At 55.5% G+C, this 16,148-nt stretch overlaps 1 protein-coding gene across 4 annotated transcripts in view; it reads left to right on the forward strand.

The window, feature by feature from the left end:
• Positions 1 to 15,851, forward strand: part of LAMA5 (laminin subunit alpha 5) — a 167,161-nt gene extending 151,310 nt beyond the window's left edge. For all 4 annotated transcript variants that reach the window (XM_044985171.1, XM_044985168.1, XM_044985169.1 and 1 more), the window contains 18 exons: positions 435 to 588; positions 1,346 to 1,479; positions 1,684 to 1,846; positions 2,776 to 2,907; positions 3,731 to 3,882; positions 4,473 to 4,605; positions 5,473 to 5,613; positions 6,424 to 6,554; positions 6,672 to 6,839; positions 7,090 to 7,222; positions 8,006 to 8,163; positions 8,620 to 8,809; positions 9,437 to 9,589; positions 10,552 to 10,711; positions 10,897 to 11,027; positions 11,626 to 11,716; positions 13,091 to 13,210; positions 13,832 to 15,851. In XM_044985171.1, coding sequence (XP_044841106.1) covers positions 435 to 588; positions 1,346 to 1,479; positions 1,684 to 1,846; positions 2,776 to 2,907; positions 3,731 to 3,882; positions 4,473 to 4,605; positions 5,473 to 5,613; positions 6,424 to 6,554; positions 6,672 to 6,839; positions 7,090 to 7,222; positions 8,006 to 8,163; positions 8,620 to 8,809; positions 9,437 to 9,589; positions 10,552 to 10,711; positions 10,897 to 11,027; positions 11,626 to 11,716; positions 13,091 to 13,210; positions 13,832 to 13,992 — 2,605 coding nt within the window. In that variant the 3' untranslated portion in view covers positions 13,993 to 15,851. The remainder of the gene's footprint in view (positions 1 to 434; positions 589 to 1,345; positions 1,480 to 1,683; positions 1,847 to 2,775; positions 2,908 to 3,730; positions 3,883 to 4,472; positions 4,606 to 5,472; positions 5,614 to 6,423; positions 6,555 to 6,671; positions 6,840 to 7,089; positions 7,223 to 8,005; positions 8,164 to 8,619; positions 8,810 to 9,436; positions 9,590 to 10,551; positions 10,712 to 10,896; positions 11,028 to 11,625; positions 11,717 to 13,090; positions 13,211 to 13,831) is intronic.
• Positions 15,852 to 16,148: the final 297 nt, after the last annotated feature.

Here is a 16,148-nt window from a genome sequence, read left to right on the forward strand (position 1 = left end):
ACACGTCCTTAGCAGGGCCATGGGTCTTTGGAAGGTGGCCTGGACTTCAGGATAAAAATCTCACCCGAAAGAACCAAAATATTCTCCCACCCCTGCAATGCCCAAGGGAGTGCTTGGCTCTAATCAGATCCTGCAGGGGCTGGGGAAGGGAGAGCAGAGAAAGTCCTTCCTGAGCAAAGAGGCAACTCTTGTGCCTGGCTCCACGACTGGAGCCTGCCTCCCCACAGATGAGCATTTCACCTCATGGCTACAGTCTTTAAAGCCCAGTGAAGCTGCTGTGATTTGCTGACTACTCTGAGATGCTCCAGTTTAAGTGCACTGCAGTCTCATGCAGTCGGATAGAGCTGAGGGGGAGGTTTGGGGGTGGAGAGGGATTCCCCGTCTGCCTGGCTCTCTCCTCCCCTTGTACTGACTGTGTGATCTGGGGGGGGCAGGATCCTGCAGTATGGACACATGTCTGTGATCGTGGAGAAGCAAACCTTGCACGAGACGAAAGGAGACAGCGTAGCCAAAGGAGAGCAGGGGCTGCTCAACCTCGAGCCACACAGCGTGGTCTTCTATGTGGGAGGCTACCCCGCCGGCTTCACGGTGAGATGGGTTAATGCAGCGGAGTGGGCAGAGACTGGGGTCCTGGATTCTTTGGGCCAGATCCTCAGTTGACTCCATTTACACCTGTGGGAACATTCGTGTCTCCCTTGGACCAGGCTTTGCGATACCACAAAGAGCCTTTCCCTTGCTCCCTGGCTGCACAGGCCTGGGGTGCAGCTTGTTTCTTTGGGTATGTCTGGGTCAGATACAGCTCTGGCACCCTCCCCACCCCTTGTCAGCGGCACAAACTGCAGGGGGCTGCGCTCATGCTATCAAATAAATGAACAAGCTGTTCTGGATCCATCAGGCGGCACTTAGTGCAAAGAGGTGGCCCCGCTGTACCATTCTGTCCTGAGCTGCTCTGAAGTCCCATAAGATTTCCTTCTCTAAATACTGTTGGATGGGGGGGGATTCTTTGGGTCAGCCCCTTGTACATGTTCCTCCAGCTGCCCAGTAGCACATCTGCCCTGGCAGGCGCTCGGGCTTCATCCTTAACACGTCCCAGGCGTTTCCATCTTTGCTGGATAACATTAGAGATAAGGGGTCGTTGAGCTCGCTGGTGAATCTGAGCATTTGTTATAAGCTCATTCCATGTAATACCTAGCATTATTCGGAGGCATTTGCTTTCTTTGCCCGCTGGCTGTTTATTTCCCCTACGTTAAAGTGAGAGCTGCACGCTCAGGAAGGCAGGATCTGCCCTGCTAGATTAAATTAACCCTAAAAAAGTATAGCCGTAGACAGTGACGTTCTTCTTCAGCCTCCAGTGACGCTGCGCTACCCCAGCTACCGGGGCTGCATCGAGATGGATACGCTGAACGAGGAGGTGGTGAGTCTATACGACTTCCAGCACACCTTCCACCTGGACACGGCTGCTGACAAACCCTGTGCAAGGTACGAGAATTCAGTACGCTGCCTGCAGCATGATGGGGACGTTTCCTGTCCCTCCAGAGCTTAGAAGGGCACCAGCATAGTCACCGGGGAGGGGGTGACTTGAGTTAAACCTTCGACTGCATTTGACTGTTGCAGATTTTTGTTGAAAGCTCTTCCCTACCCCTAAAAGTCTGTAACCCTTTTTCTTTCTCTCGCCTTGCTCAGGTCCAAATCCACGGGAGATCCCTGGCTGACAGATGGCTCCTACTTTGATGGTACCGGCTACGCAGAAATCAAATTTGAGAGCCAGATCGGCTCGACCAAGCGCTTTGAACAGGAAATTCGTGTGGTCTCATACAACGGGATTCTCTTCTTCTTGGAGCATCAGGCAGGTCCCCCTCCTGAATTTGTCCTTTGTTCATCTCAGGGGGGTTCGCATGCGCTAGTGGGTCGGTGGAACAGGGGCATCTGAATCTCATCATTCTGTCTAAGGCCTGAGCCGATTCACACTGTGGTCCACGGGGGTTGGTTCAGGCCCTAGGAGCCCAGAGATGGTGCTAAAAAGACGGAGCCCTTGCTTGGAGGAGTTCGCAGCTCTGGCAGATGTGACGTCCTAGGACAAGCGCTCAGCACGCGAAGGTGCAAAAGCACTCCAGGAGGACGAGGGTTTTCAGGGGATTCGGAGCAAGGCAAAGGGCTTTTGAGGAGCCGTATGTTTGCAGTGTGCTTCAAAAGCCACCGGAGGTTCCAGACCCAGCGCAGCCAGCTGGCAAAGGGGATGTTTTCATTTCAATAATAAAAAAACGCTGCCTTTAGGAGCAGGGAGCCTCTAGGAGCCCTGCACGGGGAGCGTTGAACCCTGCCGCCCGTCTGCGCACTGAATGGACAGACTCCCTCTCTGAAGAGCCAGACCGTGTTTCCTCCTAGCCAGAGGCGGGGCTGGCTTTGCTATGGGGGGGTGGGTGTTGCCAGCCCTGCCTGCCTTTCCATTCTGTGCGGGAACAAGGGTTGCTGTGTGACGACAAAGTCCCTGAGATTCTGCTGCCAGTGCACAGTTGCCTGCCCAACTCCCCACACCCCCAAATGAGGGGTTTTGGGTGCAGATTGTGGCTATGGTTATTTTCTCCCACAAATCCCAGGTGCTGAAAGGGAGGCCAGGCTCAGGATGGGGCCCGGGATCGTTCTTTTCCTCTCAGCACTGAGTGATGATGGTGCTCTGGTCCCAAACACTGCAATCCCGTGCGGGGGGGAGGGGGGGAGGACTGTCACCTCAGTACACCAGGAGGCTGAGTTGGGCTTGTCTTACCCTCCCCACAGGGCCAGTTCCTGTGTCTGGCTGTTCAGGATGGAAAGCTGGTGCTTTACTATAACTTCAGGCAAGTCCTTGAGATGGCACCACCCAGCAGTGACCCCACGTCTCTCACCGTCAGCAGCACCACGAACAAAGCGGTAATGCAGGGCAGGAGACGCTCCGTCCCAGAGTCGGTGTTTCCCTGGGCTCCTGGACGAGCGATCTCTGCTTGGGATCTAGAAGTGGGGCGGCCTGGCAGCAGCAGGAGGTGCCTGGCCCAATCCAGCTGGTACCACGCCTGGCCATTTGGAGGGGACCTGCTCAGATCCACGGTGTCCACTCACAGGAGAGCCTGCCACTTGCTCTTCTCCCAAGGCATTCGCTGATGGCGCAGCGCTGGCCAAGGGCTTGCGTGGGCTGCTCGTCCAGTGTCCTTGTGTGAGGACGAGGGATGTAGTCACCGGCTCCAGAAGGGGTAAACACGGGGACACCATCCCAAGCTCGGGCTAGGGGAAGCCAAGGCACTATCTGTCTCGGTGCAGGCACTGCCTGCATTTGCAGCCTTGTTGCAGGAAAGGTTGCAGCAGTGCAAAGCAGCTGAGTAATGCAGCACAGGCTGACTGTGATAATCCATCCCCATAGCAGGCATCTGGGAGCTCTGCTTGCCGGAGACTCTCAGCACCCTCCTGGGGCTGTCTCTCTCTGAGGGACTCATTCCCCCACTCCCCCCCTTGCTGGCCAGCGCATCGCTATGGAAACCCAAAGCATAAGCGTGGCACTTATGGGCACTGGTTCTCCCATAGTGGGGATGGGGCTCCTGGTACATAGATGCTCAGAGCAGGACAGACCACGTCCTGCAGGCTCTGGGACGCTGTCCTGGCGCTGTGGGGCTGACTCTCATTCTTACGTGCTGCTCCACTAGGGATAAACCCTCACCCCGAGGGTGCAGGAGTTTATTTACCATTTTCTCTTCGACTCCAGATCCAGATTTTCCTCCTCACCATGACTTCCAAGCAGCGCATTTTAGTGCGGCTGGAGCGACAGACCATCTTCATGGTGGAGCACGAGAACTCCCTGGAGAATGCCGTTTCCTACTACCTGGGGGGCGTGCCCGTGCCCCTGCTGCCCAAGAGGTGACCGTCCTAGCCTGCCCGGGGGAGAGTCATTGAAGCGGGCAAGGTTGCTCTCTGAAGGGAGGAAAAGGTCTTTCTCCTGATTGCTTCAGCATCCTTCCGTGAAGGAGTCATGGGATGGGTACCGAAACCTCCCCCACCCCTCTCCAGACACAGATCACTGTTCAGCCCCACAGCCTTCGGTGTGCTAGCCACTGCGCCTAGGTGACTGCCCGCCCTGTCCAAGCCGTGGAGCCAGCTCAGAGATTTATATTCTCCTCCTGTAAATGAGGCAGAAGTCTCTGTCCTGGTAAGGGACAGGACCAGGGCTCCTTGCAGAGAGGAAGCTGGTTGGGCTCTTAATTGCATCCTGTTTATTTCCAGTGACTTAACTTCACTGTTGCCCTTTGCACGAGGTCACCCATGGACATCTGGTCACCCTACTTGGAGCTGACAGGTGCTCCGGGCCCCATACATCTCCCCGGCCCCAGAGTAAAACCTTTCCCCTTGGAGCCAGGTCTGTTTGGTCACAGATATCAGGGCCGGAAGGAGCCATTAGTCCGACCTCCTGCGTGACACAGGCCTGTTAACAGCCACTTCTCCCCTTTCAGCTTGAAGGCCATCTTCCCCAAGGGAGGTTCCATCCGGGGCTGCATGAAGGGCCTGAAGGCGCTTGGCAAATACGTTGACCTAAAGCGCATGAATACGGTCGGAGTGAGCTACGGGTGCACCTCGGACCTCCTGGTAAGTGGGGCGCTTCTGTCCTGGTACCGTACTGGGTAATTCTCTCCATTGCCCGTAGGGGTCAGGTGCGAGGCAGTCTGCCTCAATGGGTGCTGCCTGACCCTCTGACCCGGTATCTCCAGGAGGCGGTACAGGCTGTAGCTGTAGAAAGGAGCCAAAGGAAACACTGCGGAGTCGGGCGCGTGATCTCAGTGCCGTCTGGCTCGCGGCATGACAGGCCCGATTCTCCTCTCGCTTAAGCTGCTGTAGAACAAGTACGCCAGCAGAGACCCAACCCAGAGGCGAGTCAGAGTGGCTCTTTGCAGCAAGTGCCGGTGCTGAGTAAACGGTTAGGAAACACACACCACCATGTGTGATGTACACACATCCCCGTATCTGTGTTACTTACCTGGCCTCCACTACTACAGTGTCTGAGACTGTACCGGCGTAGCCACAGGCATGTAGCTATGCCAGCACAGCCCTGTAATGTGGACGCAGCCTGTACCGACAGAAGGGATTTTTCCATCAGTGTAGAAACACCACCTCCAAGATGATGGTTGCTATGCAACGGAGGGTTCTGTTGTCGACAAAGCTGTGTCTGTGCTGAGGGTTAGGCCGGCATAACTACGTCAGTGACAGTGAGGAGTTTCTTCGCACCCCTGACTAGCGTAGCTAAGTCAAATTAATGTTTAAGTGTCGACCAGGCCTGAGCACTGCACAGCCTTGACTGTATTTATCCTCACAACACCCTTGTGGGGTAGGGCAGTCCTGTTATCCCCATTTTACTGATTGGGAAACCGAGGCACGGATCGACTGGCTGTGGCTGCCTTGCTCACTTGTACTGGAGAAACGCCCTGTGATTGTGTTCTCCTTCTCTGCCTCCTGCAGGTGGCCCGCTCCGTTAAATTCCACGGCCACGGCTACCTGACGCTGCCTCTGAAGAACGTGCCCTCGTTGCAGGACTTCTACACAGGCTTCAGCTTCCGAACTAGCCAGAGCCATGGCCTGCTGTACTCCCACACCACAGCGGTAGGACTGCAGGGCCCTTCCGCTGTCCCCCCATCCCAGCGGGGCCCCCACTTCACCTCGAAGGGGGCCGCACGTTTCTGAGCCCCGAGCAGCTTCTGTTTGAGGCTGTGGTTCGGCTGGCTCTTAGAAGTAGGGTTCATTGAGCACAGGCTGAGGGGAGGGGGACGCTCTCATGACAACAAAGGGCTTCTGCCTCCTGCTCACCCCAAAAGCCCAACCCTCATCCCCAATCGCTGCCCCACCAGAGAGGTGCGACTGTAACAGGAATCCCAGCAGGGAGCAGGTGAGCACTTGCATGAGCTCAAGGTCTTTGGCTTGTCGTAACAGCTGAAGCAGGGAGTTCAGAATGAGCTGTATTTCCTGGGTGTACGGCAGGAGGTTTCTGTCCCTCTCTCAGAGAAAGGGAGGAGTTAGCTCTGGTGGTGAGTGAACAGTGAAAGGGCAGGGGGCGGGGAAGGGTCTCTGTTTAGAAAAGCAATGTTGGTAAATCCTCTTTTGCCCCTTCCCCGTGCGTCTTTGGGAGCCACGAAATCCTCTCCAACCCCTTAGCACAGATAGCTGGATTCTGGCACTTCTCCTGGAGATAGATTCCCCCCCCAGACACGAGGGGCCCTCACTTCCCATTCCACCTGGGGCACGTCTTCCTGACTGGTTGGAGGATCCCCCTTGCTGTGACCTCACCCTGGTACCTCGGTGCCTGGCTGGGTGTCCTGGGCGGGAAGTCACGCCAGGAGGGCAGATGGCCGTTGATTCCTTGTCGTCAGTCGGCCATGTCCAGCTCTTGTGCAAGGGGTTATTTTTCCTTTGTAGGAAGGGAATTGCCAGGTGTCTCTGAAGAATGGCCGAGTAGCCGTGACAGTGCTGAAAACCGAACTCACCACGAAACATGCCTATGCGGACGATGCCAGCCACTATGTGACCATCTACAGCGACGCCACGGGGTACGTTCCGGTCATCCCTCGTAGCAGCACTGTCGCCGCTGGCAGTAGGCACTGCCTCGTCGCTGCCTGCGGGGGGCGCCGGGGCCGAGCGAATCACTAGCCGTGCTCTCGTTGCAGGGTTCGGCTTTACATAGATGACCAGCTGCAAGGGCCCAAGCAAGGGGCCGATCGCTACAAGCGGCACAGGCGCCAGGAGGAGCAGATGCTGTTTCGACTGGGTGGTTTGCCAGAGGCCGGCGCTTTTAGCAACCTGACGGGCTGCATCGGGAATGTCTTTGTGAAGCGGTGAGTGCGGTGTGCCCCTGCGGTGCTGCCTCCTTAAACTGCCCCTGTTGTCCTTTCCCCTCCCAAATCAATCTGCTCATTTATCCCTTCCCCCAGTCCATCCGTAACCCTGATTCCCACCTCCCCCCACACACACCTTCCTGATGTGCTGAGGTGCCCGACCCAGCTGGTGTTTGCTCACCTGCTCAGGATGTGCCACCCTGGGCTCCCTCACAGTACTGGATGGAGACCTGTTTCCTTTGTGCAATAGGAAGTTAGACCCGCAGATGGTTGTGGACCTGCAGCAGAACACAGAGAGCTTCAACGTGACCATGAGCTGCCCGTGGGACCGGCAGCCACAGCAGATGAGAGCGTCTCTGAAGAAAGACAGGCGGAAACTAAAGGTGTTGGACTCTCTTCCTGCTCTTCAGCTCCTCTGCTCCCATCTCCTAGCCGAGCTGTGTGCTGGCGGCTTAAGGGTGCAGTTGGAGTCGGTGGCTGGAAATGGGGCAGGGATAAGGAACCTCCCCACACCTGCCTGCCGTTGTAGTTGTCGTTGCTGTGGGTGAAACATGGGGCCGTACTCTGGGCTGACATTAACCGCCTGGGTGTGGACAGCAGAGGAGCTGCCTGGCACTCCCTGACCCATTGCGTCCATCTCAGCTCGTCCCTGTTCCCGGCTGTGTCCTCCAGCCCAGGGCACTGCACCCCCCGGCACATGGGCTGCGTGATGGTTGGTGGGGCTCTGCCTGCCCAGGCCACCCAGCCAGGGACACCGGCGTGGAGGACACTGCAACTGGCCTGGGACTGTGCCCGGCAGAGTCGGTGCCGCTCTGGGGTTGGTGATTCCATGTTCCCCAGGGGGAGGCTCCCCAGCTGTGAGTTGGGTGGCGGCAGTTTTAGGAAAGGGAGGGGGGTAATTTGGGGTCTGTATGAAGAGGCAGTAGAGAGAGACTCAATGCACCTTTGCAAACAACAGAAAAAAGCAAACCAGCTCCTCCCTCTGTGAGCCCAGATAATCCAGAGCAGGGGTGGCTCTGGCCTATATGGGCACCAGATACAAGGGTGACAGGCACAGGGTAGATGCATTGGTCTTGTGGAGGGGGCAGACAGTACCCAAGTCCTCCACAATGGAGCCAAAGCTTTCCTAACCCAGACCCTTGCTTTTCCAAACTGTTCTCTTGTAGGTGCCAAGCCAGGCTGCACTGAAAGACCGTAGGCATTACCAGGACAGGACCTGCCAGCTACCCAGGCACCCCAAAGCCGCGAAAGGTGCCTTCCGATTTGGAGGAGCCTCCACGAGCCATGTGGAATTTGATGATATCCCGGCGTCCTTCCGCGAAAGGTAAGTGCGCTGTGTCTGCCCTGTCTCCGTACCCCCAAACCCTGCTCCACCACCTGTCGCAGAGGAGCACAGGCTGGTGATGAAGACCCCAGGCTATGAGCCAGGAGTTCTGGGGGCTGGCCTGGCTCTGCCATAGACTCCCTGGAGGGAATTGGGGGCAAGTCACTTTGGCCCAGATTGTTAAAGGTATTTAGGTGCCTAGGCACTCTTGAAAATGGCATTCAGCAGTGGCACCCATCTGCATCTTTAGGCACCTAAATCCCTTTAATAATCTGGCCCTTAAACTCTCTGTGCCGTAGTTCTCTGGATAACAGGGATCATTCTTAACCTGCTCCGTGGGACGCTCCTGGCAATCTCAGCTGGAAGGTGCTGGAGCAGGGGGCATGGTGGTGGTAAGCTCTGGTAGCAGAGGTGGGGGGAGAACTGTGGCACTGAACCTCCCCTCTTGTTCCGCAGGTCCCACTTCTCCCTGGACGTCAGGCTGAACTCACCCAGTGGGCTGCTGTTCTACGTGGCCAGCGAACTGCAGGGCTCCTTCATGGCCCTCTTCGTCTCCAGTGGCCGCTTCGTGTTCCTGGCCGATCTCAATGGGAAGAAGCTGAGAATGCGGAGCAAAGACAAGTACCATGACGGCAGGTGGCACACAGTAAGCAGGGACAGCTGGGCTGGTACTTGGGAGGGTGAAATACAGGGCACGCAAAGCTCCCTTTTCTAGCCCTAAACTTATCCCTTACTGCCCATTCCGCATCTCAGAGCAGTGCCACTGAGGGGCAGGAATTCCACCCACCTTGGGGTGGACACCAGGAAACGTTTTTGTGGCAGCTTCTTTTTCTGGCGTCGTTGAGGCGAAGGTTGTTTTTCAGGTGGCAGCTGTTTGACGCTGCCCCTGTGGTTGTAATCACCAGCCATCTGGCAGAGGCGTCTGCAGGGAGCTAAGTGGGTGACAGGAAGGGTCATGTTTTCAAATGGGCGGTCTCCCTTTCATCGCTGCGATTGGTGGCTACGGTCTTGCACCTCTGACAACCTGAGGGAGGCGCTGATCAGAGCCCTTCTGAATCGTGAACTGCATCGATTCTGAGGCCAGAAGGGTTTAGTTGCCTGACCATTACATCCTCCAGCATGTCGGAGCCTTTTCTCCCTTCCCAAATTTAGCCTGATTCTTCTCCCTCGGCAGAGCTGGGCTTTCCAGCTGGACCATGGGCCTGGGTCGAAACAAACGGCTATTGCTCTGAACCCTGCTTACCACGTGGTGTGTAACGCTTGCTTGTTGCAGGTCTTCTTCGGCAGGGACGGGAGCAGGGCTCAGCTGGTCATCGATGGCCTGAAGGCTCAGAACGGCGTGGTGGCTGCCGCTGGAGACTTCCTGGCCCAAAGCCCGTTTTACGTGGGGGGAGCTCCTGCTGCGAAAGCCAAGGCTCACGTTCCAGTAAGGACTCCTGGCGCCAGGTCACCCCACCCCGCCATCCCAGCTCCCTGCAGGAAGAGCTTTAATACCGGGTGTTCTCCCTCGTCCGGCAAGGGCAGGGGACCCGTTACACAACACTGCCTTCCCAGATGAGTCTGCCGAGGGCTGCAGCCCTTGGAGTCTCTTGGCTAGTCCCGGCCTCCCCCCTGCGACCGCATTGTGCAAAGTGGTAAAAGTTGCCCAGCAAAAATTAAACGAGTGCAGCTCTGGGGGGAGTTGCCCAGATTCTCATTTGCAGCCAGGCCCTGCCAGGGGCTGGCCGGCGGGCACAGCGCACGCACCCCCTTAGCGTAAGGCCCCTCTTCCCTGCCAGACCCCTGTAACGGGCCCAGGAGTATCAGCCCACTTGATGCCCAGGCATCCATGCTGTGCTCTTAGATTTGCCAGCTGCCTTCAGTGCCATGAATCACAGGCTGCGGAGTTTCCTGGGGACGCGCTCAGGCGCTGGTGGAGCTGTTCTCTGGTGGCTTCGTTCCCGGCTCCAGGAGGTTGCGGAGGACAGTCATAGGCTCTCTGTCCGCAGGGCTCAGTCTTACCACTGTCCCCTCCCCTCATTCCACGGGCATAAGGGGCTCTTGGGAGGGCTGGGGCCTGACCAAACCTGGTGCACTCAGTAGAAGGGCTTCTGTGAGCGTCGCTGGGTGCTGGAGCCAGTCCTTAGCCAGGAGACGTGGCTGTCTGCTGTGATATTGGGGGGGGGGGGTTGTCCAGCTGGGGGGTTGTTCCTTTGTCCTGTCCGGGAGCCTGGAGCTGCCGAAGAGGAGGCTGCACAAACTAATCCCAGGAGTGGCTGGTGCATTGGAGGAAGAGGCCTCCAGCCCATTTAGTGGCCACATGCATTTCCCGCCCGCGTCCTGCGCCGACAGGTGATGGGCCAGGCCTGCGAACGCTCGCCCACCCTGGCCCTCTCCCTCTCTCCCCAGGACACTTCTGTGCCCAGCTTTAGCGGCTGCCTGAAGAACTTGAAACTGGATGGGAAACCCCTGGACTCCCCCTCTCGCGTCTTTGGAGTGACACCCTGCTACGAGGGGGCTCTGGAGAGCGGCATCTTCTTCGCTGCAGAGGGTGGATACGTGGCTTTAGGTATCGGACTAGCTGGCTTGGCCCTGGGCTCCCTGATCCCTTGACCCCTCCCTCCCCATGGTACGGCCTGGGTGGGTGCTTTCCCAAGTAGCCTGGCCCTTCACCTCGGGAGATGCCCATAGCCTCCCGTTCTAGCACGGCCCTGGGCACTCCCCCTTCCTCATGGCTCCCGTTTTCCCTTCCAGCCGACTCTGTGGCAATGGGGCGGGACCTGGAGCTGAGGTTGGATGTCCGGCCCCGGAGCGCCTCTGGCCTGATTTTCCACGTGGGCACGCAGAGAAGGCACTACCTCACTCTGTACGCAGACGACACACAGGTACCTGCGCAGGGCACGGCTGGCCGGTGGTGAGTGCCGGGGGCTGGTTGGTGCGGTGTCCCGTGGGGTACAGATGTTCACAGAGTGGCCCTTTGGTGCAGGGGGGCGAGCCTAGGTGCAGCTGATGGAAATCCTGCCTGACGGGCCGGTCCGTCCTGCCCATTCCTAGGGAGGAGGCAGCCCCTGCTTGGTGCTGTCAGCGCACACGCAGAACAAGGGCTGGCTGATCAACTCAGCAGATGGTGCACTCCTCCCTTCGCCTGCCCCCAGCTGCGTCCCACTGCCCCCCTGCCTGCCCTCAGGCCTGGGAAGCTTCTTGAGCAAATCTCTTGTTGCTCTCACGTCTCGGGAGGGCCATCCCGGGGCTCGTCTGTGGAAAAGCTTGTCCCCGGTAGGGCTCCTTAGCTAAGGTAAGGAATAAAATCGGCACTTGGCTTTCACCCCAGGGAGAGGGAGCCAGGGGGGAGATGTTCTTGTCACGTTACTTAATGCCCTTCTGGACGGTGCTCAGACACCACGGGGATGGGCTCTTCCCCCACCCCTCACATTCCAGCATTAAGCCCAAAAGAGTCTAAACTCGGCTGTGTTGTTTCATTAGGTCACAGTGAAAGCAAACACCGGGGCGGGGGAGTTCTCCACTTCGGTGGCCCGCCCGGCACTCTGTGACGGCCAGTGGCACAGCATAGCAGGTGAGATGTATGCAGCATAGCAGGTGAGAGGTAACCAGCCGCTAACACTTGTTGGGCGAGATTTTCCATCATGCCACGGGACCCTAGGAATCTCGGCTTTCCCTCTGCTGCGCTCCTGCAGGGTGGACTGCGGTCAAGGCCGCAGGCGCAGCTGGAAAGAGCTCAGTGTTCAAAAGACATGACTGCTCCCTATATTAGGAAATTGGTGGCTTTTTTAAGGCCTCTGACAACCGTTTCTGCTTCACTAGTGTCCTTTGTCTGAGGATCTCAGAGCCCTGTGCAAACAGTAATTAAGGCTGTCACTGGGAGGGAGGGATTAATTATTTGATATTATTAACTCGGTTTAACAGATGAGGAAATAATGAGTCACAGGCAGTTCAGTGCTTTGCACTGTCGCAGAACACATTGATCACAGACTTGAAGAGTCTAGAAGCAGGTGTCCAGAATCCCAGCTCCCTGCTCTAACCACTAGCTACACTGCCTGCCCTAGCAGTTAGCTCTTACAAACCCTCTCGTTTGTTATGGGCAGTCTCCGAATGCTGCAGTGAGGCTCTGTGGCTGCGGTTTTCAGAGGGGCTCAGAACTGGGACCAGATTTCCAGGGAGCTCTGCTCCTCTTTAGCACTGTACTGAGTGGTCAGAAGAGTTCAGCATGCCGGGTGGATACAAGGAGCTGAAAATCTGGCCCCGCGTCTGTGTCTCGGTAGCCGTCCAGAGCCCAGCTCCCTCTCCCATAGCCGTGTTGGTTCTCAGCTGATGGCACCGCGTACAGAGTCCTGGAGCATCTCTGCTCGGTGCCACACCTCTGCCCGTCAGTGCACCAAAGCGGGAGATGAATGCTGCACATCTCACCAGCCCTGTTGCATTTTGAGCCAAGAACTGCTCTCTGGAGCCTCGGCTGTCTCCTGTAGATAGACTCGCTCTGAACTAGCCCCACTCCCAGCAGGAGGGGTGCATGCCTGCCCGGGGCAGCGATGTTCTCTGCAGTGCTCTTGGTCCAGTCTCCCCACCTCTCCTGGCTGGCTCGAGTTGCAAGTAGAGCCGGTTGGAGCAGTTTTGTGGTGGAAATATGCTGCTTGGCTGGAGCCGGTGTGTTTTGCAGCCATGTATCGATTTCAATGATATTTTCAATGGGAAGGTTCTGGGGGAAGGGGCTCTCCAGTCACTTCCACGGGCTGGGGGCCTGAATTGAGAACCTGACCCATGTGAGCCGAAAACAGACCTTTCGGCACAATTCTGTGTTACAAAATCATTTGAAAGGTTTTGGTTTCGTTTGGAAGAAAAGCACATTTGAAAGGTGCCGCGAAGCAGCAGCGCCATCCTCTGGCCAGCTCTAATGGGGAGATAGCCACGCTGACTTTGGTTTCTTTCTAAGTCATCCGAGGCAAAAACGTGATCCGGTTGGACGTGGACACAGATGGAAACTACACGGTGGGACCCAGCCAGACTCGCTCAGCGGATACCAAAGAGACGCTCTATCTGGGGGCCGTGCCAGGTGAGTCAGAGGAGCAGTGACTCACTGTAGCCAGAGAGCTCCAGCTGTCAGATCTTGGTCCCAAAAGGTCTGAATTTCTCAACACCCGGTGGCACGTACTGTGTCCCTGCCATCGCCAACGGGGCTCAAACGGTCTCCCAAAGAAGTGGCTGGTCCTCGAGCAGTTGGCCTGGAGCTAATAACCCCTCAAGAGCTCAGCTTGGGGAGAGGTAGCTGAGCCTCCCTGTGTGTCAGGGGTGTATTCGGGGACCCCACTCTTGGTATTTAGTGGGATTGAAGATGTGGGAACAGGCCATAGATTGTGAGGCTGTTGGGAGCTCTACGGGTAACAATGAGAGCATGGGGCTTCCATGGCCCCCAGCTGCTTTGGTTTACTCCGGAGGGAATTCTGCGCCAAAAACTAAAAATTCTGTGCACAATATTTTAAAATTCTGCAAATTGTATTTGTCAGTAACTGTGGCTCCAGCATGGCAGTGAGGAGCACAGGCCACTGGCTGCACTGAGGTGGGAGATCGCCCTGAAGTCCCCACCTCCCCCGGTACAGAGACTCGGCAGTGAGGCTGCACCGGACCCTAACACAGCGCTTCCCGTGCTAACCAGCCCCTTTGTGCCTCTCTGCAGGAACTGCCACGCCGGAGGCTGCTTCGCCGTCCCTGCTCACGCCTCTTCCCCATTACGTCGGCTGCATAAGGAATCTGGTGATAAACCGGAACCCGGTTGACCTGCCACAGGCTGGGACCGTCGGGGGCTCGGTTGGCCTTACGGGCTGCCCCGTGATTTAAATAGTGTAAAGCCTGAACTATGAAAAGCTGCACTACCCGCCAGGTGCCTTGCTGGGATTAGACACTCAGCCTGCGATCTCTTGTACCCTTGACTAACAGAGACACGTGAGCTCCAGCAACTACGGTGACGCCAGAGAGGTCCACACCCAGAGAGGGGCTGAGCCTGCAGCTCTGCCCTCTCTCATCTTCAATTGGTTTTGATTATTGGTGCCCCCCAAGGACACAGCCCTCCCTAAACCCCCATCTCCAGTATGTGAGTGTTAGAGACAAGCCCCTATTACCCGTGAGCCACGGCTCTTGCTGCTTAGAACAGCGGCGTATAAGGAGAGTGGGTAGAGTGCACAGCAGCAGTGCATCTCCCCCAAACTCCCCCTCTGTTCACGTCACCTGCCACGGGGCGTCCCTGCTGTGGGGGTGGGCTGGAGACTTTGTTACAAACTCTTGTCAGAGGAGTAAGAACAGCCTTCGCTAAGCCTGGCTCTCAGCGGGGTAGTTGGGCCTGCTGTTGCTACTGATATCTCCTCACTGGAGTAAGGCCATTGGGAAATGCTTCAAGAAAACACCCACTGAAAACTGGAAGTACCCCCGTGTGTGTTGCCAGCTTCAGGTAGTGAACAATACAAACATTTCTTTAGAGATAAGTATGAAAAAGCTAAAGCTGATAGGTGTTAAACACAGTCACACAGCATTATAAAACTCATCTTCTCGGTGGAGGATGAGAATCTTATGGTGTCCCGAAGTTTAAGAGAATCAAGATTTGCATGCACAGAGGCAGTGGAGGAGAAACAGTGAGCTACTTCGACCCTCTCTGGCTCTGGACTTGAGCCTGCAAAGTAGTGAGCAATGGCTGGAAGTGCTGATCACTCTCCAATCCCTTTGCCTTCAATAGGCATGGAGGGCACACAGCACTGTGCAGGCTCACGTCTTCTGTGCAACTCTGAGCGCGCCTCACTCACCCTGAACCAAAACATAGTGCCTCATATCATCTGCTCCCTTGTGAGGGGTCAGCAGCTGTACAGACCCTGTGGTCTTCACAGGACCCAGAGGGTAAGCCTAACATGAACACATGGGGAACTAAGGAGGTTTAAGGCCACATTATGGCTAGGCACGATCTTAGCACTACATGAGAAGAGACCAAAATAAATGCATGTTCAGTACTCCCCCTTCCGCCTGCATGTTTTCCTACGGATTTCTACACTGCCTGGGTTTGCGTTAGATTGACTTGTTTGAATCTAAGTGCTTGACGTTCTACAACTAAGTGAGGAATTCTGCTTAGTGGCTGGTTCATCTTTGCAAGTGCAAGCTGAACAAGGTGTATCTCCACATGCGTGCGCAACATTGCCAAAATACCCGAATGTTGATACAGCAATTGTTCTTTATGGCACTCACATATGGCTCCCCCAGTAAAGACCTGTTGTATGAAGACACTGCATTTATTTTAGAAAAGAAGATTTGTCAGAAACCTGCCAAGCTTTGCTGTATTTGTCACTTTGCCCTCTCCGACACTTCTCACGTGTGGCATCCTTATTTCTAACGTCCATTGTAGTGCAGCTTTCATTTAAAAACAAAACCATTTTTCCCCAAGCCACCTATAGTTCACTTACATATGTCATATATATATTTGTGTGTATATATCTAGTCACATGGGGACAAAATCTTGCTTCTGAAATGGATCTATAACTTATATCAATATGATTTTTTTTAATGATGGGGTAAATATTGTAAAATGGGCTTTTAACATGTCTTTTTATTATCTTTAAGCAAATATAATTGACCCATTTTTAAATTGTAGTATTAAAGATGGTCTTTGTAAATCACTGGTACATATTTTTGAGTCAAATAAAATTTTATGTTATCTACTCTTTGGTTGAAGAGCAAGGATGAGATTTAAGCAGCAGCTGGAGTCTTTTCTTTTGAAGGGAAGCAGCAGGGATTGTTCAGCAGGAGAAACAATCCTGTTTGTCTCACTAACATAAAAGTCAGTGATTGCTGCGGCCTGTGTGTGACACTTCAGTCCCCAACTTGGACCTGAATAAAGTTAGCTCCTAGGAGGACGGCTTACCAGTATGTGCTAAAGCAAGTTGCATTGGAAGTTGTGTGTCATAATTTAAAACCTCCAGGCTTGGAAACAGCCATCTAATAACTAATCGTGAAGT

Source organism: Mauremys mutica, chromosome 13, assembly GCF_020497125.1.
Source record: "Mauremys mutica isolate MM-2020 ecotype Southern chromosome 13, ASM2049712v1, whole genome shotgun sequence".
NCBI classification, from domain to species: domain Eukaryota; kingdom Metazoa; phylum Chordata; order Testudines; family Geoemydidae; genus Mauremys; species Mauremys mutica.